General features: G+C 33.0%; 10 protein-coding genes and 7 pseudogenes across 17 annotated transcripts, besides 3 other annotated features; 13 read left to right on the plus strand and 4 right to left on the minus strand.

Annotated features, from left to right (window-relative positions):
- Positions 1–41: 41 nt before the first annotated feature.
- TVAGG3_0006560 (proline-rich extensin signature family) lies at positions 42–590 on the minus strand (the record flags this gene model as incomplete). The annotated part of the gene is made up of 1 exon (XM_001305090.1): positions 42–590. The coding sequence occupies one exon, from the start codon at positions 588–590 to the stop codon at positions 42–44; it is 549 nt and encodes a 182-aa protein (XP_001305091.1).
- A 1,368-nt stretch (positions 591–1,958) lies between these two features.
- TVAGG3_0006570 (small Rab GTPase Rab1a) lies at positions 1,959–2,719 on the plus strand (the record flags this gene model as incomplete). Its single annotated transcript, XM_001305091.2, has 2 exons — positions 1,974–1,990; positions 2,016–2,607. The coding sequence occupies 2 exons, from the start codon at positions 1,974–1,976 to the stop codon at positions 2,605–2,607; spliced, it is 609 nt and encodes a 202-aa protein (XP_001305092.1).
- Positions 2,720–4,600: 1,881 nt separating this feature from the next.
- Positions 4,601–5,639: a mobile genetic element.
- A 2,358-nt stretch (positions 5,640–7,997) lies between these two features.
- On the plus strand, positions 7,998–8,165 carry TVAGG3_0006590 (dTDP-glucose 4,6-dehydratase protein; the record flags this gene model as incomplete). The annotated part of the gene is made up of 1 exon (XM_001305092.1): positions 7,998–8,165. The coding sequence occupies one exon, from the start codon at positions 7,998–8,000 to the stop codon at positions 8,163–8,165; it is 168 nt and encodes a 55-aa protein (XP_001305093.1).
- A 625-nt stretch (positions 8,166–8,790) lies between these two features.
- Positions 8,791–9,636, plus strand: TVAGG3_0006600 (uncharacterized protein; the record flags this gene model as incomplete). Its single annotated transcript, XM_001305093.2, has 1 exon — positions 8,791–9,636. One exon carries the CDS (start codon positions 8,791–8,793, stop codon positions 9,634–9,636), a length of 846 nt encoding a protein of 281 aa, XP_001305094.1.
- A 500-nt stretch (positions 9,637–10,136) lies between these two features.
- Positions 10,137–10,222: a terminal%2Cinverted (terminal inverted repeat of Maverick-3 transposon ID:TVAGG3_0006610).
- Positions 10,137–24,970: part of a mobile genetic element that runs on past the window's edge.
- On the plus strand, positions 10,419–10,984 carry TVAGG3_0006620 (annotated as a pseudogene). The gene has a single exon. A coding segment is annotated over exon 1 (566 nt).
- Positions 11,463–11,738, plus strand: TVAGG3_0006630 (uncharacterized protein; the record flags this gene model as incomplete). The annotated part of the gene is made up of 1 exon (XM_051219796.1): positions 11,463–11,738. The coding sequence occupies one exon, from the start codon at positions 11,463–11,465 to the stop codon at positions 11,736–11,738; it is 276 nt and encodes a 91-aa protein (XP_051104782.1).
- TVAGG3_0006640 (serine threonine-protein phosphatase family) lies at positions 11,757–11,999 on the plus strand (the record flags this gene model as incomplete). The annotated part of the gene is made up of 1 exon (XM_001311534.2): positions 11,757–11,999. One exon carries the CDS (start codon positions 11,757–11,759, stop codon positions 11,997–11,999), a length of 243 nt encoding a protein of 80 aa, XP_001311535.2.
- TVAGG3_0006650 lies at positions 12,004–12,852 on the minus strand (annotated as a pseudogene). Its single transcript has one exon. A coding segment is annotated over exon 1 (849 nt).
- On the plus strand, positions 12,871–13,280 carry TVAGG3_0006660 (annotated as a pseudogene). Its single transcript has one exon. A coding segment is annotated over exon 1 (410 nt).
- On the minus strand, positions 14,175–15,132 carry TVAGG3_0006670 (annotated as a pseudogene). Its single transcript has one exon. A coding segment is annotated over exon 1 (958 nt).
- TVAGG3_0006680 (uncharacterized protein) lies at positions 15,569–15,721 on the plus strand (the record flags this gene model as incomplete). Its single annotated transcript, XM_051219797.1, has 1 exon — positions 15,569–15,721. The coding sequence occupies one exon, from the start codon at positions 15,569–15,571 to the stop codon at positions 15,719–15,721; it is 153 nt and encodes a 50-aa protein (XP_051104783.1).
- On the plus strand, positions 15,741–16,238 carry TVAGG3_0006690 (annotated as a pseudogene). The gene has a single exon. A coding segment is annotated over exon 1 (498 nt).
- Positions 19,579–20,008, plus strand: TVAGG3_0006700 (annotated as a pseudogene). Its single transcript has one exon. A coding segment is annotated over exon 1 (430 nt).
- On the plus strand, positions 20,101–20,493 carry TVAGG3_0006710 (organellar and viral DNA polymerase type B; the record flags this gene model as incomplete). Its single annotated transcript, XM_051219798.1, has 1 exon — positions 20,101–20,493. One exon carries the CDS (start codon positions 20,101–20,103, stop codon positions 20,491–20,493), a length of 393 nt encoding a protein of 130 aa, XP_051104784.1.
- On the plus strand, positions 21,991–22,794 carry TVAGG3_0006720 (KilA, N-terminal/APSES-type HTH, DNA-binding family; the record flags this gene model as incomplete). Its single annotated transcript, XM_051219799.1, has 1 exon — positions 21,991–22,794. One exon carries the CDS (start codon positions 21,991–21,993, stop codon positions 22,792–22,794), a length of 804 nt encoding a protein of 267 aa, XP_051104785.1.
- On the minus strand, positions 23,325–23,774 carry TVAGG3_0006730 (protein of unknown function, DUF4106 family; the record flags this gene model as incomplete). Its single annotated transcript, XM_051219800.1, has 1 exon — positions 23,325–23,774. The coding sequence occupies one exon, from the start codon at positions 23,772–23,774 to the stop codon at positions 23,325–23,327; it is 450 nt and encodes a 149-aa protein (XP_051104786.1).
- TVAGG3_0006740 lies at positions 24,348–24,689 on the plus strand (annotated as a pseudogene). Its single transcript has one exon. A coding segment is annotated over exon 1 (342 nt).

Genomic DNA, 24,970 nt, shown 5'->3' on the forward strand with positions numbered 1-24,970 from the left:
TTTACTAAAATATCAAAGACGGGTAAAAATTAATCATCTATTTACATATTGTATGGGTTATCATTATCCGGGGGAGCTTGGCCTGGCTGAGAAGGTGGTGGAGGAGGTGGATAGTAAGTTGGAGGATATTGTTGTGGTGGAGGGCCTTGGTATGGCTGCTGAGGGTCGTATTGAGGTGCTCCGTTTGGATTTTCAGGATTTGGCTGTGGCTGTGGTACATATGGATCTGCATATTGTGGTGGATATTGTTGTGGAGGGTATGGCTGTTGTGGATATGGTTGCTGTGGGTACTGTTGCTGCTGATTATAGTAGTTTGGATCGGGAGAATAGTACTGTGGCTGAGGTTGTGTATTGACATTAACCTCCACTGTTTGGGCTCTCTGTTGATCATTATGTCCTGCACCTGATAATACATGATCTTGCTTAGGAGTGCATTTATGGCAGCAAAATCTGCAAATGCACCAGGTAACCAAAACACAAATACCTACGAATATAAGTAAAGATATAAGACTACCAACCCACTCATAATCTAATACCATTCTTTTTAGTTGGGATTGTAACGTCAGCTGTAGTAAAAGTCCAAAAAACATTTAGAAAAACTGACAATTTTATAAAAATTTTGTCACCGAGAGTCGACTCTCCTCTCAAATTTTAATGAGAGGCTGTGTGATATCCAATAATAAGCAGATATTTTGAAAAACTTCCTAACCTCAAAAATCTCAGTAGATTTTTTTTCTTGCAGAATTTTAAATAACTATGTGAATCATATATAATATCAAAAATAATATTTGTGAAAGCGCCGTTATTTGTATGAATTTCCGATCAAAAAATCTGATTTTCTTTTCTTCATTGCTTGGAGAAAATTTCCACTAATCATGATTCGGAAGCTTACAATGATTGAAATAACCATACTTCTTCATTCTTAATCTCTTAGCATCTGTATTTCTCAATACTTTCTAAACGATATTGGCTTATTTTTACTTAGTACATGAGAGAACATGCACATGACATACCAAATACTAAACTTTAGTAAGGGATATGCTTGTGAAGTGTTAAAACTACATTTTGTTGAAAAATAAAGCTCGAATGAGAATATATCGAGCTAGAGTTTGAAATTATAGTCTCTTACTCTGATGCAAATGTGACAAATTGAAGTGTATAGTCGGCATATTTTATATATCTATATATCTCTTACAATAAGATGATTTGAATAATCATATTCGATATCTTCAATTAACAAAGATCAGACTTCACCCAAACCATTATTTCTTATTTATGAATATCTTAGATATTAAAAATAAAGAGAAGTAGACTTTATTTCTCTATTGAATTTAGTAAAAAAATAAAGATGATTATTTGGGGAAACACTCTTTCTCTATGTGAATGCAACGCAATATTCCGAATAATAGTAAATTTCAATCATTTTCATTGGCACAGATATTTTGTAGGAAATCCGCTATTTTAAATCAGATAAGATTAAAAACGGTTTTGAATTGTACACGTTTACAATCTCGAAAAATCGTTTCACCTGAAATATATTGATACCGCATAGAATATCTTGTAGAAAGTAGCCACCAGCTTCATATTCCCCAAAAGGGAAGCATGCCTATTAAGTTATCAAACAATTATTTAAGATTTACGAATTGTTTAAATGTCAAGCCTGTGAAAAATGAGAAAAAAGAAATGATGACGAAAAAAATCCTTTCAATTCAGAACGATAAAGATTTTATGCCACAAGATCCTTCGAATCCTTTTATTAAATACTATCTAATGCATTATTTGTTAAATGGCCGATTAATTACGCGAATTTGCTAATCAATCTCTTCACATATTCCTCCGGCCAGTTACGAAACCTTCCGTTTTGTATACAAAATTTCTAAGCAATTCTGAGTGTCGGCGGAAACAAAAATAAAAATCCACAGCCAAAATCATCGATCCGACGGTTTGATTGAAAAAGTTTACTTATTGGATCCATGACTGCTAATGATTAGTATAATTTAATTTCTAACAAACAGTGATTACCTTTTTAAGGTCCTTATCATCGGAAACTCTGGTGTCGGTAAATCATGCCTTCTTCTTCGTTTTGCCGAAGATATGTTCTCTGACAACTATATTTCAACAATCGGTGTCGATTTCAAAATCAGGAAGATAGAGCTTGATGGCAAATCTATTAAGCTTCAAATTTGGGATACAGCCGGCCAGGAACGTTTCAGAACAATTACAAAATCATATTATCGCGGCTCTAATGGTATCGTCGTTGTTTATGATATTACCAACCGTGATTCATTCGAGCAGGTCCAGCACTGGATGAGCGAAATTGATAACCACGCCTCTCAGGATGTCTGCCGTCTCCTTGTCGGAAACAAGGCAGATCTTCCAGACCGCGCTGTCAAGACAGAGGAAGGTGAAGCTCTCGCCCGCCAGTTCGGAATCCCATTCATGGAGACATCCGCTAAGGAATCCCTTAACGTAGAAAACATGTTCATTACAATGGCTACGTCTATGAAGAAGAAGGTTGGTGGTATGGCTGCTTCTGGTTCTTCAAACGGCGGCCAGGTTACTATCGCCAAGGGCCAGTCTGTCAACCAAAAGTCTGGATGCTGCTAAATACAATATCTTTACTAATAATTTTAAAAACATAAAGCGGCGATATGTCGCACTATACCAATATCATTGATAATATTTGATGATTACTTAAAATGACAAAAATATAATTTAATTCTCTATCATAGATTTAACTTCTTTCATATGAATTGTTTGACCTTACAATGCAAGGGTTTATTTGTTTGTATTGAATTTTTTCTTCTTCATAATATTTCCTTTTTTTTACCTTTTGAATTCACAGATATCTACTAACAGAATACATCAGACAAAATAATTAATGGTCAATTCATATGACAGCCGAACTTTTAATATGGAATATATTGATTCAATTACTATTGATTTTGAAGAAAATTTTAAAACACATGGTGAAATATTGATTTCGCTTATGAGGCAATTGTTGTATTTCTTTCATTGGCTTATGAGGCAAGTTGTATTTCTTTCATTTCCTTGCCATCTGAACTAACAAGTTGAAAAACATTTTACTTATAAAAGGGATATTTAAGCCTTGCTGCCTATTGTTCAAACAGATAATGCAAATATAAGAAAGAATTATTAGGAAAGTAAAAGCAAATTAGAACTATGACTTGCTGCAAAGTTATAAAATGCGGCTAGGGTATTGTTGAAATTATGTGGCTTGTCGTAAGTAGCAATGTCAACTGTTGGTATAACTTCATATGGATAATAAAACAGCTTGTATCCGGAGTTATTCTTGACAAATTCTTCTAAAATTTTATCTGTTCCGTCTGTTGAGTGGTCGATGACAATAACGCCTTTCTTTATAACAGGAATAATTGAATCGAGACTGGATTTAACTGTAACAATTTCATTTTTAACTCTAATAAATGCCCAAGGTTCGACAGGTTCTAACCTCCTTGAGCACCAAGTAGGTCTAAAAAAAGATTTTTCATTAGGACAATTACGAATTGTGAGTTGAGTCTGTGGGGTTTTGATTTTAAAGATCGAAAATAATAAAACTGATAATAAAATTACTTCGTACTGTAACGCATTAACGGACCGCAAGCTTTGTTTACAACTATTCAATTTTATTACTTAAAAATACTATTCTTATGATATTAGTTTTGCCAGGCAGTTCACTCAAGGAAAGCTAAATTATGCGATCATAAAGCTTTGAGTTAGCATTCTTGGACTGAAAATTCTTCCTCATTCAGGCCATTCTCTCTAATGTTCGCCTTAATCAGCAGATAAATGCTGAAATTAGAATTTGCGATTCGGCTTATTTAGATTGAAAATGCCAACAATTGCAGAATATCGCATTACAAAAGAACCCTTATCATATCTATCTAATTTTCACTGAGCGCCCGCTGATCAGCGATATCGAAGTTCATTTTTTATTGATATAATATGTTCAAAAATGATTAAGAGTCTATCTCTTCATTATTGAAAGACAGACTACAACCCAAATCTTGAGGTCATTCTCAGATTCACCTCAAAAGTTAGGCAAGGAATTTTTTCGATGGGTCAATAAAAATTGAATATATTTGCATTCAAATTTGAAATTGGGTTAATTTTTTTACTTGATATTTCAAATTTAAAAGGTAAACGAATAAAAAAGTATTTGCATTTTTTCTGATTTGATCAGAAAAAAGTTCAAATATAATGAAAAAATAATGAAAATATAGCAGTCATTGAAGTTATAGAATAAAGATATGAAGGGATTCAAATTTTTGTTGAAGTGAAAAAAAATCAAGATGGGAATGCATCGTGCATAAATTAAATAATAACGGAACAGGTTTTCCGAGACATTTTTTGAAAAAAAACTTCAAAGAGAAAATCATTTTCCTTCATAAATGTTCGCCAACTATCGTCTACATAAATAAAATTTTTAATCAAAACAATTTTGAGCTGTGTCTACACTGAATTTTCTGAAGTTTACAAATTAGCAAAGAAACATAGGCTCATAATAGAGTTGATCAAAATTCTAATTCTCGAAAATTGGAACGAAAAGCTTCAATTTTCGAAAATTATTAAGTCTTAAGGGTGCACCCGTGTGTACGTTTATTTGAGAGGAGGAGGATTACCCTCTCAATTTTGAGGGATTCGTTAGTTTATTTTCTCGATGAATATGCAATAAAATTTGATTTTTACCTTATCAATATACTTCATATAATATACACATGTTCATGTAAAAACTTTTTCCCAAAATCCTCAGGAATTAAGGGATTTTTGAATTTTAAGAATTTTTTTCGAATTTTTTCGAAAAAAAATATTTTCAGAACAGCCTTAACGGCTAAGATTTAGGAACAATGTTAAGTATCAAAAGAAAGGAGGTCTGATATAGACAACATATATCGTTGAAGGTTGAAAAAATCTCTAATATTTGAGCCCAAAATTTCAAATTTTAATTTTTTGAAAAAAGAGGCCACCCGTATGTACGTTTATTTGAGAGGAGGAGGATTATATTTTTGAAAGGGTGAAACATTATGAATATGTTAATTATATAATAATATGTATTATTATAAAAAAGAAAAAATAAAGCACGTTAAAATTTTTCTTTCCTGATTTTTTACAAAATCTACTTAGAATTATGCAAAATATGACTAAATAATTATAAATTTCAAGTTAAATTTTAATTTTGATAAATAATTTAAATTTCAAAATATCAAGTTCAGTTCGACTATGTATGTAGTAATTCCTCAATAAAGTGCCAAAACCCTATTAAAATATATGAACATTTTCAACATTTTAATGTTTTTATTTAAAAATTTGATGGAATATGAGCTTCAAACAATTATTATGTAAATAAAAATAATTAAATATATGTATTTATTCGTATTACAACCGTAGTAAGTCGATTCTTCCTTTCTTCTACTGAGTTTTGAATTTGATTTCGAATTGTAAAGAGATTCAAAGGGAAAATACTAGCGGATAAAAACTACCTCCATGAAAGGGTCATAATGGACTCAAGTTGTATTTTTTGATATTTTTTGCTTTTCGAGCCTAAATAGGTAGCCAAGATAATGCCTAAAAATAAGGTTCTAAATTCTGAAGTTTACATGATCCTCTCGTGTGCACCCTTAACCCTATAGAAAAAAGTTAAAATTGATATCTGCAGACTTTTGAGTTAATTCAATACTTTACAAAAAATTTTGAATAGTGAAATGAAATTTTTAGATCAAAGATAATGGAACAAAATACAATAATTAGTTAAATTAAGCAAAATGATTTTTTTGAATAATGTCACCTTTTTGAAGATTGAGTTAAGTGTAGCTCAAATTCCTATAATATGACTAAATGAATGAAATCCAATAAAAATGATCAGAGAGATAAGATTTTTGGTCGCATTTGCAATTATAACTTCAATGATTTGATCTAGATAGCTGGTTAGAACATGGTAGCATCAACTGGGTATGGAACTACGATGATAACGCGGAACAATTTATAATTTTATGTGAGATTCACAGCGACATGGTCCATTAAAAATATAATGTAAACTTAAGAAATTTGAATTGATCATAAAAATTTCATTGTCACTATTCAAATTTTTGTGAAAGTATTGAAACTCAAAAGTCTTATCAATTTTAACTATTTTTTTCTAGAGGGATTAAGACAACAAATTTTTGCCGACTTTTCATAGGATTGAGCTTTGCTCAATCCTATGAAAAGTCGGCAAAAATTTGCATAGTCTCATCACACTTTTCAATGCTCGATTTTTAAAAACTGTTTAAAAATGGAGCTTATATTGAAATAGTGTAGAGACTAAAAATTACCACAGACTATTTCAGAGGATTGAGTTGCCACTCAATCCTCTGAAAAGTCTGAGGTAATTTGCAAAATTTTACACAATTGAATTTCTTTCAAATGGTTACTTTTGTAATGATCGCAAATTTTTGAAAACCTTTTCCAAAATCAAAATCTAAATTCTTTTATATATTTAAAATTTTTTTATAATAATTTTTCGAATTATTAAAAATAAGATGATTAAAAATTTTAGTGACATTATTTCAATATAAGCTCCATTTTTAAACAGTTTTTAAAAATCGAGCATTGAAAATTATGTTGAAACTTTCGTTTCATTTTAATAACAAACCTTCTCAAAAATAGTCTCTCAACCAAAGAAAAAAAAATTCACTGAATTTACAAATTTTCCAAGAGGTATGCTTCAGTTTTTGAGAGCTCAAAACTTAGATTTTGTTAAAACCTTGCCTCCTGAAAAAAAATTCGAAAGACGATACAGACCGTTTGGTCATGGAGAAAACATTAACATCCTAGTAAAGCAAGTGTCCCATCCTAATGCAATCAATTGAATCACTATTTGTACTAGTAGTTTCCATCATAGCTTGCATAATACCTGTTTATTCTACTAGTGGGTTGTATGTTTCCATTTTCTAATCCGTAGATTTAATTTATTTATGGGTCAACGGATCTGATCCTGAATGGAATCAACGGTTTCAACAATTCAAGCCAAAAGAAATGCAAGTTGAAGATATTTCAGATAGATATATTGAAAAAAATGAGCTCTTATTATCATTAAGAACTGTTGATCAATATCTACCATGGATCAGAAAGATCCACATTATTACAGATAATCAATTTCCAAATTGGATAAATGTGCACAATTCAAAAATAAATTTTGTTTCGCATCAAGCACTATTTGGAAAAGGAAGCAATATATTCAATAGCAATTCCATACAATATGCAATATCAAGGATTCCTGGGTTAGCAAATAATTTTATTATTACAGATGATGATGTATTCTGGATAAAATACATTCCGAAATCTTTCTATTTTAATAGCGGGACACCAATTATTCAAATTGATGATCTAAAAAACCAATTACCCAAAAACTTCGTTTTGCTGATTGGTGTTCGAATGATAGTAATGAAGCAATTTATTTTCATGCTCTGTTCAAAGCATTAAATTTAGTTCGAGACAAATATCCTAATTATCCCATTCCAAACTTCACTTATGCTCACGTAGCTCTTCCATACAGACTGGATATATTTGAACAAGCAATTGAAGAATTTCCAATTCTCAAAAATCAAACATCTTTGCAATTCAGAGATTGCACAATGATTCAATTCCAAAGTTTCTTAACTTATTATGCACTTGCCAAGAATTTAGCTGAAACAAGATCAACTGATTCTTATTATTTTGGAGAGATGGAATGCGAAAAGGTTGTAGATCGAATATATAACCAAACATTAAAAACATCTTCTATCTGTCTCAACAAATGTAATGTTGAAGGATTTTCGAAATTAATTGAATTTTATCCGAAATCAGAATTTGAAATGAATTGATTAATAATAAATGTTTTATATAAAAATCACATGCTTATTCTTTCATTTTTTAAAGGTTAACCTTAAGGTGTACTTACACCCCTATGATATGGCCTTCAATTTAGATGTTGACAGTTTACAAAAATTTAATCTTGAATGAGTGAGGATTACCAACCACACGTCATCCTGCTTACAGGCGGTGCCGGTTTCATTGGATCCCATGTTTGCAATCACTTAGTTCTTAAGTACCCAGACGTCAAGCTTATTTGCTTGGAAAAAAGTTGTATTTCTTTCATTTCCTTGCCATCTGAACTAACAAGTTGAAAAACATTTTACTTATAAAAGGGATATTTAAGCCTTGCTGCCTATTGTTCAAACAGATAATGTAAATATAAGAAAGAATTATTAGGAAAGTAAAAGCAAATTAGAACTATGACTAATATTAACAGGTAATGCATACTTCCATATCCTGAAAAATCGTTGGTGGTAAGATAATTCCCTCATTCATTCTCATAGTTTGATTTAGATTTTTGGTTGGCAAAATTTCGTAAAATCGATTAAATTTGTCAGCTACACTGTCTCAAATATTGACAAAATATTAATATATGAAATCGTAAGTAATATTCGGAAGCAATTGACTCATTAAAAAATGCTTCCTGCTGATCATTTCTACCATATATGATTATATATAATACTTGCTTATTGTTCTAATGAGATGAAATTTACTTTCTAGTTCATTTGTTTTCCAAACAATAACTTTTTTTCCATTACATACGATTATTTTTAATTCAAAAAATGTTCATAAATAATATTAATCATTTGATATGAAATCCATTCGATATATTCATTTCACTTTCGAAATTTATGAATATCGTAAAAATCTAAGACTTTCTTTTCCAAAATTTCCAGCATGAATGTCATCATTTTAGCGGTTTGACATTTTAAAAAAATGGCATTAAGCACAAATGACCAATTAGTTAAGTTCCGTGAGATTACTGATCTTGTCACCAAAAAGCAAATCGATCTTGAAGAAGGCGAGAGAAGAATCAAGGAGATTGATTTCCAAAAATTCAATATTGATGAAATGGATGAAGTACAGCAGTGTACATGGTTTTCAGATGGAGTTTATGTAGATATCATGAGAAGATGGGTCCGCCAGCAGGACGATCTTCTCCTCCAACTTCGTGCTTTTCTTGTTGTTACTCCTGAAATTGCCAAAGAAACTCTCACTGAATTTGTTAAAGCAGTCAAGAACCCATCACAGGTCCCAAACATTTCCGTCTCTAACGTTATTCACTCCCTTTCCACAGCCGGTGGAACACGTGCTGCAATCAACCCAATTACAGAAGGCCTCATCGGTGCCAAGTGCTCTGTCGCTGCAAGTATCGGATATAAGCTTGATGACATCTACACCGAAAACGACAAATACTTCAAATCCCAGCCAGTTGCTTCTGTGGCTGTTACAATCACTCTCCCACAATTCCTTAAGATTCAGATGGAAAAGTACACTCTTACAAGCCCTCATGACTGCAAGGGCCTCAGAGCTTGGTCAATCGACGTAACAAACGATCCAAAGGAACAAAATTGGACAAACATCGACACAAAAGATCTCGAACTATCAGAAAACCCATTCGTCGAGTCAAACAAAACTCATGAATTCACTGTCAACAAACAGGAAAGTGGTTTCTTCAGAACCATCAAGATTTCTCTTCTCCGTGAGACATTGAACGGTAACCTCTCCATGGTTCTTAAGAAATTCGACTTTACAGGAAAATTGATTATCGCTAAGGACTAAAATTAATTTTTATTTTATTTCAAGTTTCGCATTTCAATAAATAATTGACTTTATTAAGATGATAAGTATGTTGATTTAAGTTACACATGGATGAGTGATTTTTGTGAACAAATAAAAAATTTTCAGAATATTCTTAGCATTGTTCTTGAATTGTATTCGTAAAACAATATGGTATGAAATCTATATCATAGAGTACCCAGATGAATCCTCTTTTCACGGTTTAGATGGACAAAAGAAATATCTGAAAAGATAAATCCTATGAATACTGTAATCCTTACGATCTTGGCTTTTCTTGAGATGTTTGTTATTTTCAATCGAATAAGCAAGTTGATTGAAAATTTTGAGATGCAAGATATAATCAATTATTCTTCATGATTATGATTAAGTTGCTCATCTGTAATTTGAATCTGGATCACATTAATAACGAAACTGTAATTTCCAATAGGAAATATTTCGAACATAAAAAAAATTTCAATTCATAATATAATTTTTTATTACTGAAAAAAAAAAAAAAAAAAAAAAAAAAAAAAGGTAGTGGGGCCTCCAGGCACTTCGTGCCCTCTAGCCCTGAAGATGTTTAGTATAACTTTGTCCGGACAAGTAAGGGTCTATCGTCGCTACAGGAAAAGTTACAGGCGTTCCAAGGAAGTATACTTTGAGAAGCCTTCTTCTGGGTCGAAAACATTATATAATGTGTCGCTTTTCACAAATTATATATGTTTTCATGTTTTGTCACTTTTCTGTCACTTTTCAGGAAAAAACATTTTTATTATTATATATAAATGAATTTTACAAAACCACCGTTACCCTTCTTTGGAAATAAGAGTAAATGTAAAGATATTCTATTGAGAGAACTTAAGAAACTACCGAATGGTCTAACATTTGTAGATTTGTTCGGTGGAAGTTTCTATATATCCCATTTGTGCCATACAATATTCCCAGACTCAAAGATTATATGCAATGACTTCGACAACTATATGGACCGTCTCAAACATATACCAGACACAAACAATATATTGAAAGAGTTAAAAGAAAAGATACCTATAGGTAAGATGGAACGTATACCATTAGATAACAAAAATATTGTGAGAGAGGTTTTGAAAAAAGCAGAATATATAGACTGGGATAGTATATCTGCTAGACTATTATATAGTGGTGCTATAAGAGTTCATGACATTGAAACACTTATGTCAAACGTTTTATATCTTAACTATACAAATGTTTTCAAAGAGGACATAGAAAAATATATTGAGGGTATAGAGTTTGTGAGATGTCATTGGACAGAGTTGTATGAAAAATATAAAGACAAGGAAAATGTTTTCTTTATAGTGGACCCGCCGTTCTATAACACATGGGATTTTCAATACCAAGTAGACTGGACTTTGAGAGACTCTTTAGAAACTTTAGACGTTTTACATAACTGTCCATGCTTTTACTTTACATCCGATAAAAGTGGTTTGGAAACCGTTATGAGATGGTTAGAGGACATACATGACTATGAGTTTAGATATGACAAGATAGAATATGAGAGAGGTCCTATAAACCGGAGAAAGTGTCATAACAAAGAAATTTTACTAGTAAGTAAATGTGGTTTGAAATAGGACTACTTGTTTTAGGTTTTTTCCATTGTGTCATTTATTTATTTGACGTGGCAGAAAGGTACAGAGAATATGAAGATGAACCAATGCCTGCAAATGTTCAGCATATGTACTCGTAAGAGATATTTTTATCTAATATTAAATGGACGCACAGAACTTAGCGAATGCACAGCAACCTGGACAACCAAACCAGAGAATATTCCAAATGAAGTTAGAATACAAACTGCAATGGCAAACTATGGTCAAGTGCCAACAGATGTACAAATGCAAACTGCCATGTCAAATGACGCTGCGTTAGGTTTGCCACCATGGTATGCAAATATGAGATGGAAAGAGTTTTATACAAACCCTGAAGTGGGATATAAACAACTTTATGCAGATGACGCGAACACAGGAGTTGACCCAGAATATGTTTTCTACCAGAGGAGAAACAGAATGTATGAGCTCCAGTTAAAGAATGCTATGGAACTCAACAGGAAACGTAAGAGACTAGGCGGACATTAGATTTTTACATATAGTAAAATGGGTTTCTTCAGTAGTATTGGAAACTTCTTCAGAAGAGTTGGAAGAGGTATATGGAATGGAATAAAATCTGTCGGAAGAGGAATTTGGAACGGTGTCAAAAATATTGGTAAAAGAGTAGGTCAGTTTGTTGGTATTATACCTAAAGACCCTGAACCAGAAGAACAAGCTCCTGTTATACAACAGCCTGAACCTGCACCACAGTCTAGTTGGCAACCAAATCCAACACCTCAACCGTATTAAAAAATTATATTTTTACCGTTCGATAGTAGTTGTATATGAAACTAAGTTCTAAGTAAAACGCATGGTATAATGGAACTATTCTCTTTCTTCCATCTGTTGTAAACCATACTTGAAAGTCTGAAATACTTCCACTCGGCGGTTCATATAACTTTGTAGGTTTTTCGTAAAAGTCATTTGCCAAGCATAAAAAAGAGTTTTGTGCACCAGAAAATGAAGCATGAACTATAATAGCATCTGAGTCGAAAACATTTTCATATGTTCCATTAGGGTTTTCGACTTCATAAAAGTCCGGGTGTACTGGATATTCTGCAGGCTGATTTAACATCCTCAGAAATCTATACCATGCCAAGTTGTTATATTTTGTAGAAATATAAACGTTTTCTCCAAGGTCTTCTATTCTATTGATTTTAACAGTTGCATTTTTCCTGTCATATATAATATCGAGATGGTACTCTCCTTCGTCAATGTTATACTGGTTTGCATATTCGATATAGATATCGTTTATTTTTTCTTGAAAAGCTTGAAGAGTTGTTTCTAAGTTTACAAGCAAACTAACTTGTAAAAGTTTTCCCTGTTCAAATTTCTCATACATACGTTTTTCTTTGTTATAGTATCGAACTTCAAAACCGACTGTAAATGGGAACCATGTATGGCTTCTGAAATGAACTTCATTCTACGAAAGCCAATAGCTTTTGTGACAGATGGGTCTCTTAACATCTTAACGGGTAGTCAAAACGATAGCCTTCATGCTTTTACGGTCTCTGTCTCAAACTTTTGACCGACATTCGTAAAAAGTTCATCTAATGGTTTAGTTGTAGCAACTCTTGAATTTTTCTTTTTCTATTGAAAGCATATTTTATCTAGAATAAAAATGTCAAATGAAACAGCGTTATGAGAGAAATACAACACAACCGACAACTCATTATACAAGCTCTAAATAAGAACACAAAACTTTTCAAAACTATTCTAAGATATCTGAGTCATTGAAAGAAGGAAACTTAAAACTGACTTTAAACCCAATGACAGATGAGTTTCTGTTTCAAGACAATAAGAACCATACTGTTTGTATAAATCCAACAAAAGGAACTTTAAACGAGAAACCTATAAATGAACTTCTTTTGAAAGCAGATGTTGGCAACAAAGCTGACAAAGAATATGTCATTGAAAAAGTTCAAGAAGAACATGACAGAGCAGATGCAACATATGCAACAAAAGATGACGTTGAAAATAAAGCTGACAAGAAACTGTAGATATGTTGGCACAAACGGTTTCAAGTCATGACAGAGTTTAATGGAAGATGGACAACAGTTGAAAGAGCTTGAGAAAGGTGTTACAGAGTTAAGGAATAACAAAAGCAGACTCGACATGGATAGCTGGATATGTAGATGCAACAAAAGAATATATTTTCAAATGGACAGAAGGAACATATCCACAAAAACAGCATACACATTCTATATCTGATATAACAAACTTACAAGAAACCTTAAACAGGAAAAGTGACGTTGGACATACACATACATCTTCTGAAATAGCAGACTTAAACGTTAGCCTTGAAAAGAAAGCAGACAAGAACCATACACATACAAGTTTTACAACTTTTACAGCAGATGATATTACACTAAACACAACCTTGCCAAGTAAAGCTCCAACAATACCACCGGCAACAAGTCTTGTAGATACTTTGATATCTAATGACAATAGTATTATACATCGAAGACAGGAACTCAATGTGCTTAAACAAATTTTGCCGAATCTTATTTACCCGGTTGGCTCTATTTATACGTCAATGAACTCTACCAGACCAGAAGTAGTACTTGGTTTTGGAACTTGGACTCAAATAGTCGACAGGTTTTTGTATTGTGCAAACTCTTCAAAGGAAACAGGTGGAAGTAAAACGATTTCAGGTGAAAATTTACCTGCACATAGTCACTACGTAAGTTTAACTACATCTCGAGAAGGTGGGCATAGGCATAAATATTGGGATTGGACAGGAATGACAAAAGGTAAAGGATATGATGTTAAAGACAACGTTCAGTTTGCTATAAATTGTTACTTGGATAACACTGAGGTAGGAGGAGACCATACACATTTCGTTTCAGGATATACGCAAACAACGGGACAAAGTAAAGACTACATGCCACCTTACATGACAGTTTACGCATGGTATAGAAATGCTTAGTCGTCATGTTCCACTTCTTTAGCATATTCGTCAGGAGTTGTCTTATATTTGTTAGGAACTGTCTTTGAAAGTATACCACCTTGAACTTTGACAAGTTTGAAACGAGGTCTGGCAATAGTAGTTTTATCTTCTGCTTGCAGTCTGTACATTTTGCCATGTTTGCCTAAAATTCATAATATTCTCTTGTATACTTTCTTCTATTTTTACGAACACGAAGGTGAGTACCTGTCGGGTTCCCATTGTTGTCATAGTCAATAGTATTTTCATATGGGTCGCGTTTAGGTATTTCTATTTTTACTTTGTCACCTTTCTGAAGTTTGAAGCCCGGCATTCTTTCTTGTTTGTCTCTTTTGACTAAATTATTAAATATATAGTCTTTCTCTAAGTCAGGGTTGTTTTTCATTTCTTCGGGGGAGTGGTTTCCCAAACCTTTTTGTTTACGGTTATTGTAAATATTTAAAACTTGTCTCATCTTTGCCATGGAGAAGTGTCTATATTTGTCGTCATATGACATTTCATTTGCTTCACCACCTTGTGGTTGGTTTAAGTCTCTTAACATTTTTATACAACCGTCAATGACACCAAGAGCAGAATGGTTTTGGTCGACAATGAAATATTGGTTTACATTTTTTGAACGCAGATAGTTTTTTACATCGTCTGATTTGAAAGAACTTTCATAGTCAGATGTCAGTTTTGTTGGATGGTATTTGTCAACAAATATTGTCAAAGCTGCTAAGATATCTAAAATATTTTTGGACTGTAATGGTATGGCTTCACAGTATCTTGTGTTTTGACGACAAATATTAGCCAGTATGGTGGTCCATCTTCTCTATACCTCGGAATGTTTTCCAAGATATCCATAAACCAAGCATTTGGTGTTGAACTAAAGATTTTTACCATGAGTGCTTTCTTTGTCGCTTTAGAAACATAGGGGTCCTTGTTTGGATTCGTCATTTTTTCCTATAAGAAATGGGTTTATTTGGCGCGTTAGCAGGAGTTGCATCCAGATTTTTACCCGCAGTGGGAACAATAGCCAGAGGTGTATTTGGAGTTGGAAGGAAGATTTTGAGTACATTAGGTATACTGAAAGAGAAAGCACAACCTATTATACAAACTGTACAGAAAGGTTGGGATGTAGCACGAGATGCAACAAATCTTATTCCAAATCCTGAAACAAGAGGAAAAGTTCAAGGATGGATGGACAATGTAGGAAGACAAGCAGGAAACTATTATAACAAAGCAAATGACTACTATAACCAAGCAGGACACTATATGGACCAAGGTGAAAGATTCTTTAACAGAGGATATAACCATGCACAACAGTGGGTAAACAATAACCAACCTCAACCGCCTCAAACGTGGGGAATGTAAAGTTTTTTATTGAGATGAAATGAACAATACAGCATTGAGACAAATGGGTTCAAGATGGATTTGTCGGCTTCCAGCAGTTACACAACGTGTTTGTCAAGTTCTTCCTATACCTCAGGAAGTTTTAGACCGACTTAAAAAACAACAACAACCAGTTGAAAACAAACCAAACTAAAATTTTTTACTGAGATGAAATGACCGAAGAAGTTGAAACGGTAGATTTGACACCACAAACAAAAAGTTCAGAACCATTGTCAAAACCTGTCAAAGAACTTACAGATGAAGAGAAAAATTCAATAATAGAAAGTGCCAGGTCTGGAAATACAAACCCTAACTACAAAGTCACTTTTCATAAAAATGGAACGGCAAGTATCTCAAAAAAGAAACAGACTCTCACAAATAAAATATTGAAGTCTGAAGGAGCTTTCGAGACAACAGATGGAAAAGTTTACTTCACTGACCAACAGTTCATTATAGAACATCTCATTGACTTAGAGTCGAAATATTCTAAACTTTACAACAAACACAAAAAGTTGAAAGGAAAACAAAAACAAATGGCATATGATATTTATGAAGATGTTGACGACACAACTATTCCTGCAAGTGAGGTAAAGTCAGAGGAACCGAAAAGTGACGAAAAACCGATAGAAGAAGAGAAACCAAAAACTGAAGATAAACCAAAACCAAAGTTTAGTTTGGAAACTAAACCAAGTCAACCTTCATTAGCTGGTATGGGTTGGCGTCAAAGACTTATGGCTTCAGGCAGTTATGTAAAGTAAAGAAAAAAATATTTTTTTATTTTATTTGAAATGTACGCTGAGTTTGTTGGAGAAGACCGTTGGGAAACTTGTTTGTTAGATGAGAAATATGAAATGGCATACCATTTTTAAACCATATATTTTTAAAAAAATATTTTTTTATTTTATTTGAAATGTACGCTGAGTTTGTTGGAGAAGACCGTTGGGAAACTTGTTTGTTAGATGAGAAATATGAAATTCACTGTTGTGAGTCATTTGAAGTCAGAAACAAAAAGACAAAAAGAGTTTTAAGCGAATGGGAGCAAAATAACGGATATGCTATTATGAAGATGGGTGGGAAACGCTATTTTAAACATGTTGTCATTGCAACTCATTTTATACTGAATCCTAACAATTTACCTTTTGTAGACCATATAAACCGTATAAGAAACGACAATAGACTTGAAAACTTACGTTGGGTCACTCGTTCTGAAAACAATAAGAACAAAAGCAAAATTGGAGATATTGTATTCGAATTTGTCGACGAACTAGAAGATGAAACAATTGAAATTACAGACTATGGCGAGCATACGTTTGAGTTTTACTACTATAGCGAAGAACAAGACTCTTTCTACTTTTATACCGGCGTAAACTATAGGAAATTACAAGTATATTTTACTAAGGCGGGCTATGCTTATGTAAACACTAGAGATACAGATGGAAAATGCGTTCAAATACTTCTTAACAAATTCAAGAAGCTATATGGCATACCATTTTAAACCATATATTTTTACATATATTAAATGCTTCAGGTTGAAAAACAAAGAACAAAAGTAGCAGATACAAAACCATTAGACTATATCTTTACAAATGCTGGTATGACTATTTCAGATGAAGAAATTTCATCCCGAGCTTACAGGTTTGACTATCCAATTCGTTGGCTTCAAAGTCCTTCAGATGCAAAGGCAATAGGATTTAGAAGAGTTTTGTTTTCAAATAGAACTAACGCGTTTATGTTCGCAGTATATTTTCATGGGCAGTATAAAGGTTCTGATGGTCTAATAGACAAATTTGATGAAATGAGGATCTTTACAGTTCGTTCAGACGAAAGTCTTGAGAAAACTCTAAATGACTTTCAAACTCAAATGAACAAATACTATTGGGAATTTCAAGAAAAATACGACTCTTTACTAAATGGAACATACTATCTGAAACTAGAATATGACAAGATGAACTCCACCGTTTCATTTCAAAAGATTGAAATTAACCCTCCAAGAGATACAGAGTTTTTATTTTGGAAAGTAGACAAACGTTCTTGGGCACAATTTCTTCGGTTACTAAACCAGAACGAACCATTACCACCAGATGGTCCATTTAAATTTATACATCCACCAGCAGATTTGACAGTTTATAGAAACGTGTTTGACCCTCAAAATGTTATGTGCCATGCAAGTTTCAGTTCAAGCAACAATAGTTTTCTATGTATTGGTAAGGACGTTTATGACTTTGCTTCTAAATTCTACGAACCACCTAGTAACAGTTTCTCTGACTTTCAAGTTTGGTTCACAACAAATGGTGTGCAACATATAATACCATTGTACTATGACTTTTATCTCGAATTGTCTTTCATATATAACTACGGAAAAGTGCTGAAAAAGTATTGAAAAATATATTTTAGGTGAAGTGGTGAGATCTCACCTCTTTTCTCACCTGTTTTTTCACCCGTTGAATTTTCATGAAATTCCTTAAGATAGAAAAAAGTGAGTTAAAATGAGATGTTTACTGAGGGGGTCCCTCGGTCCCTCGGTCAACTAACATCTTTTTGAAAATGGTGACAACATGACATTTTGACAACAGTCCAGGAAAATGTCAAGACTTCTTCATCGTAACGAGTGTAAATGAACCAAAAATATAATTTAGGTGAAGAGGTGAGATCTCACCTGTTTTCTCACCTCTTTTCTCACCTCTTGAATTTTCATGAAATTTGGTCATTTTTCACCAAAAATATATTTTAGGGTAGAAGGTTAGATCTAACCTGTTTTCTCACCTGTTTTCTCACCTGTTGAATTTTGTATAAAAACCAACCGCCAGAATTCCGGCGGTTGCTATATTCTTCACAAAATGCTTGTTTTGAGGTCGAGCCACTTTTGGCTCCACCTGTTTTTTCAACCAAAATTCTTGAGTTTTGTTCTGAATTCGGCAAAAATATATTTTAGGTGAAGAGGTGAGATCTCACCTCTTTTCTCACCTCTTTTCTCACCCGTTGAATTTTCATGACTTCTTCGTACATGTTTTGTCAAAACTTCTTCGTAATGAGCGTAAATCAGACAAAAATATAATTTAGGTGAAGAGGTGAGATCTCACCTGTTTTCTAACCTGTTTTCTAACATCGTAGAAAACTCATGAAATTTACACCAAAAATATATTTTATGTTAGCATGTTAGATCTAACCTCATTTCTAACCTCATTTCTAACCTCATTTCTAACATCGTAGAAAACTCATGAAATTTACACCAAAATATATTTTAGGGTAGAAGGTTAGATCTAACCTGTTTTCTAACACGTTTTCTACCCTCTTGAAATTTCATGAATTTCCTTAAGATAGAAAAAGTATTGAAAAATAAAGTTTATGTTAGCATGTTAGATCTAACACGTTTTCTAACATTTTTTCTAACATCGTAGAAAACTCTTGAAATTTCATGAATGGCTCGATGTTGTCCATTGTTCTGTTTCAGAACTAGTCTTGTACTGTTTCAGAACAATATTTGTACTGTTTCAGAACAATATTTGTACTGTTTCAGAACAATATTTGTACTGTTTCAGAACAATATTTGTTCTGATTCAGAACAATATTTCCGTCAAAGCTCTCAATTTGTGAGAAAAATTTTCTGTTTCAGAACAATATTTGTTCTGTTTCAGAACAATATTTGTTCTGATTCAGAACAATATTTGTACTGTTTCAGAACAATATTTGTACTGTTTCAGAACAATATTTGTACTGTTTCAGAACAATATTTGTACTGTTTCAGAACAATATTTGTACTGTTTCAGAACAATATTTGTACTGTTTCAGAACAATATTTGTACTGTTTCAGAACAATGTCCGACGTACCACCAAAAAATATATTTTATGTTAGCATGTTAGATCTAACACGTTTTCTAACATTTTTTCTACCATTTTTTCTAACATCGTAGAAAACTCTTGAAATTTCATGAATTTTGACACTTTCACAAAAAACATAAAAAATAAAGTTAGTTTTTTTAAAAAAATATTTTTTATTCTTATTGTAAGAACATGTTAGCAACAACAGCACCAAACTCGTTAGTCATGAACCCAACTTCAATGTTAGTAGAGATGAAAAGCTTCATTCCTTCTTCATATACTTTCGAAACAGAAATCCAGAAGATAAAGCAGGAACTTCTCCAAGGAGATTTAGATTGCACTGCAAAAGATGAAACAAATGAAGAATATCTTTACGACATGCAGGATATTATTGACCATCTACCTAAACTTCCTGAAATACAACAACAAAAGCTCACTATTCCTGAATTTGACGAAATAGAAGTCAAAGCAACTGACTCAGTAGAAATAAAGAAGTTCATTCGTAAGGTAAACTATGAGTTTCTTGGATTTCATTGCAACCACAAAGTCATGGACAAAGATTGCGATATGGTATATAAGAATGTTTCTGACATATATAAATCGGAGGAGTTTAAGACCTACGACAACTTTGTTTCGTTAGTTGCTGAATGTGTATGGCAGATAAGAGATAAAGATAAAAGATGTAAAATATGGAATGAACAAATAAAACCCGCTATGTTTGAGATGAAGAGAGCAATTGACGCTATAGTTGTTTTAGCTGGTTTTATTTCAATGTACAATGCTAAAATGAACCCACAATGTTCTAAATGTAAAGCAGCAATGAGGAAATATAACTACTCCGTCAAAGAGATAGAAAGAATGAGAAACGACTATGCAGACTTAAAGAAAGAAGTAGAAAAGCCAGCAGAAGATAAAATGGACATGTTGACATTTCTAAACAAAAACTATCCAACTGCTGACGATTTCCTTCTTTCAGATGTCAAGAAGAAATATAAAGATACATTCAATATTGTGAAAACTTTTGACATACTGACAGAGGAAATAGAAGCTACAAAATTGTTTAGAATTTCAAATATACATCGTACAATTCATGTAAAACGCTTGTGAAAAAAGAGGTGAAAAAACAGGTGAGAAAACAGGTGAGATCGCACCTCTTCACCTAAAATATATTTTTGCTGAGTAAAATGACTAAATTTCATTATATAACTGTTATTTTTTTACGAAGAGAACTTTTGCACTTCGTAAAAAAAATCCCTGAAATCATATCTTTTATACAAAATTCAAGAGGTGAGAAAAGAGGTGAAAAAGGAGGTGAGATCTCACCTCTTCACCTAAAATATATTTTTGTCTGATTTACGCTCATTACGATGAAGAAGTCTTGACAAAACATTGACGATGAAGTCTTGACAAAACATGTACGAAGAAGTTTATTTCCTGGACTGTTGTCAAAATGTCATGTTGTCACCATTTTCAAAAAGATGTTAGTTGACCGAGGGACCGAGGGACCGAGGGACCTGGTGACACCTAAAAACCATCTACCCTAAAATCGTGAAAAAATGACCAAATTTCATTATATAACTGTTATTTTTTTACGAAGAGAACTTTAACACTTCGTCAAAAAAATCCCTAAAATCATATCTTTTATACATGAAAATCGTAAAAAATTGCGAGTAGTAAAAAAAACCCACTCGCCTAAAACTCATGAAAATCGTGAAAAAATGACCAAATTTCATTATATAACTGTTATTTTTTTACGAAGAGAACTTTAACACTTCGTCAAAAAAATCCCTGAAATCATATCTTTTATACATGAAAATCGTGAATTTCCTTAAGATACAAGATAGAAAAAATAAAGTTAGTTTTTTATAAAATATTTTTTTTATTTTGTATGTAAGAAACAGAAAATGACAAACACTGAGTTTGAAACAGTTAGAAAGATAGACAATGACACCAAAGTGGTTAGAATTGGTGATTTAAACGTAAGATACTCAAAGAAATACAAGAAATATTCTTTGTCAGACATTTTATCTCCATCTGGAAAGAGAGCAATCGACTGGGTTAGAATTGCTTCTAGTCAGAAAATTTTGACAAGAAATCCTGAGCTTATGATATCAGTAGCATTTCATGGAACAAGAGCATATCTTATAGACAAAAGTCTTATACCAATAGTTTTGTTATGGATTGACCCAGTTGTTGGATATAACTTCATAACATATGGTTCATTCGATACTGAACGTTGCAGTGAGGGCTTACTTTACATCGTTCAGAAACCGAAGGACTTCAATACAAAAAGATATAAGATAGGAAGAACATATAATATAACTCAAAGATATGACAGTATAGTCAATAGAGTTAAGGTTGTGTTCGTTAACGATATGAGAGCTGCAGAAACAGAACTACTTGAAAAGTTTGAGAAAATGTATGGTGCTCCCACGAAAGGTAAAGAAACGTTTGAAGTAGATGAGATAGGTAAAGCTATAAAATTATTTGACGAAGTTGCTGAAAAATACATGTAAAGCGTTTATTTTTGGTCTTTTGTGAAAGTCAGAAAATAACGTTAGTTTTTTTAAAAAAATATTTTTTATCCGGAATATAAGGACAGATATGTCAACATCAGAGAACACAACAACTGCTATCGTTCATGAAGATATAAATGAAGAATATGAGTGGGTTCAGTTTAACAAACAGTTACGTCTCATTCGTTCGGTCAAAGACGATATGTACCAAATGCAAAGTATTTTGACAGCATGTTTTGCTCCAGATACCAAACATACAGACGATTGGTTCAAAAACCAACAGACAAAAGAACTTTTGAGCGAAGCACAGCGACCCCGACTTTTTCCGGGGTCGCCAAAACTCTATGAAAATCGTAAAAATTTGCCAAATGGTTTGAGAGGTTGGTATGTACATAGACTTCTTGTAAATGCTGTTGCAATGTGGGCTTCACCTCGTTATGCTTGGTATATTTTCATGATGTTAGATGAAATTCATAGACAAGAACGTGAAGAGCTAGAGAACAAGCTTGAATCCAAAGACAAAAGCCTTCAGAAAAGAATACCACGTTCGGTACCAAAAGGAAAGGAAAAGAACTATAAGTATATGATTTATACTGAAGAGATGGAGAAAGAAGAAGACAGAGATATGGTTATGTTGCATTTAGTCAGAAGAAACAACAAAAGCTTTTACGACCTTGCTAAGATTTACAAATCTGACAGAAATTGGTTCTATCGCGAAAACTTACCGATTTCAATGACACCGAATGAAGATGTGAAACAAATAGTTCAAGATACGTTACCTCAAACACACTATGATATTAAAGGTTGTACAATACTTACCTTCAAAGAAGATTTGCCGCTACTGAAAGAAAAAATAACAGAGTATTTTGACAACTTCAAACAAGTAGAGTAGATGAACCATTTATTTTTACGCTTGACTTCAGATGGCTCAGGTAGCTCTATAAGGTCAATTGTCTTGTCAAATCCTTCTGGCATTCCAAGTTCTTCCTTCCGACATTCCGAGTCCTTCCTTCAGACATTCCAAGTCCTTCCTTCAGACATTCCAAGTCCTTCCTTCCAACATTCCAAGTTCTTCCTTCCAACTGGAAAAAAATTTCCCGACAACTGGAAAAAAAATTCCCGACAACTGGAAAAAATTTTCCTGTTGTCCGTCCGTAAACCATTCAAATTTTCGAAAATTGAGAACTTTTTGGTCGAACGACAGAAAAAATTTTTCCTTCAGACAGGAAAAAAATTTCCCGACAACTGGAAAAGTTCTTCCTTCCGACATTCCGAGTCCTTCCTTCCAACAGGAAAAGTTCTTCCTTCCGACAGGACACAAACGAATGTCCGACGTACCACCAACCGAGTCCATTCCAAAGCCAGAAGAACCGACAGCCCCAGCACCACAACAGACTTACTAAGACTAAACACTTACATTTTTCAAGCTTGACTTTTTACAATTTGAACTTTGTTTGCGTAGATGTGAATTCTGAAAGAAGTATGAGGGTCTTGTATGACTTTGTACTTCTCCCATAGTTCATGTCTGTCAAACTTACCTGCCATGGACTCTTTCATAAGTTCCATGAAATCGTCTTCGGACAATCCGGGGAAAAGTACAATGTCAGTAAGTATTCTCTTTACATCCTTACTTAAACTCTTTGCTGTCTGTACACAAATGACAACAGAGATGTTAAAGTGTCTGAGCTTCTTAAGAATTCGACACATGTCTTGTTCTCTGTTCTTTAACAAAGGATGAGAGGCGAAATCATCTAAGATAAGAAGACATCTATGAGGGTAAGTCTTCCAATCGTAAGATTGCAATTTCTTCGAAATGTATTCTATCTCTTTCTGTTTGTTTCTGAAGTGTTTCTTCTCTAATATTCTCTGCATTTCCTCATTTGGGTCTTTAAACTTCGAATTTATATACTCATTTATAGCATTGTACTTCAAAACTCTTCTTTGGTACTTCTTTATCCAATCTAACAACTCAGAGTCTTTTATACATACTAACTTAGACTTCTTTATAATATCTTTGAACGAATTGACGGTTTGGTCAAATTGACCAGAAGTACTACAAATGACTACTAACTCATAGAATGGGTTCTTCTCATCTAGTTCTTGTTGTTGTGCAGCCATTTTAAGATAAGTGAAAGTCTTACCCGACCCAGGTGGTGCAATTAGACCTGTTATACCATTCTGAGCAAATAAGAACTTGTCATGTATAGGCTTTATCTGAGCATTTTCTAACTTCCTCTTGTTCTTGTTTAAAACATTCTCAAATTTCTTGTCAATGTCAGCAAACTTTTTTTCTAACATATTTTTAGAAAAATTAAAATTTTTATCTTTTAGAAAATGTCTAGCGATTTCGCCATCTATATTCGAGACAAGCTTTTCGACAGCAAAACATCTGTCGACCATAAAATCTTACATAGTGTAAACAAGAAAGGTGAATTTGTTCTAAAGTTCTGTTTCTGGGAATATGACAAGAACCATAAAACATTAAGCAGAGAAGTCTTAAAATTTGTCAATGACAGACTTGTTGACAGAGATGACGCCTCTTGGAGAGATGAAGTCCAACAAAACTTCTTAGAATGCAAAGAAGACACATGCACTGTTCTTGAAGATGAAATAGAAAACAGAATAGAAGAGCTATTAAAGGACAAAGAACTTTTACAAAAATATGGTTCTGAGAAGTTTGACATAACTCCACCAGAAAAGAAGAAGAGAGAAAAGAAAGAAAAGAAAGTAGAAGAAGAGAAGAAAGAACCTGAACCAGTTCCAGAGAAAAAGAAATTTGACATGTAAAAAAAAATTTTATTTTTAGAACATTTCTGGGTCAATGTCAATGTTCTCTTCCTCTTTAGGAGCAAACACTGGCTTAGACTCTAAAATCTTTTTACCCAATTTACCTTGAACTTCTACAACTTTAGACTCATAATATTCATAGTCGTCTGCTTTCTTTGGTTCATAAGGTATAACAAGTTTGTATGCTTTACCTTCTTCGAGTTTTGAGAACCTTCTGTTCAAAACTTTCTTTGACTGCTAACAAACCTTCTATGTCTAAGTCTTCAAATTTCGCACCATTT

This window comes from Trichomonas vaginalis, chromosome IV (genome assembly GCF_026262505.1).
Source record: "Trichomonas vaginalis G3 chromosome IV, whole genome shotgun sequence".
NCBI lineage: Eukaryota > Parabasalia > Trichomonadida > Trichomonadidae > Trichomonas > Trichomonas vaginalis.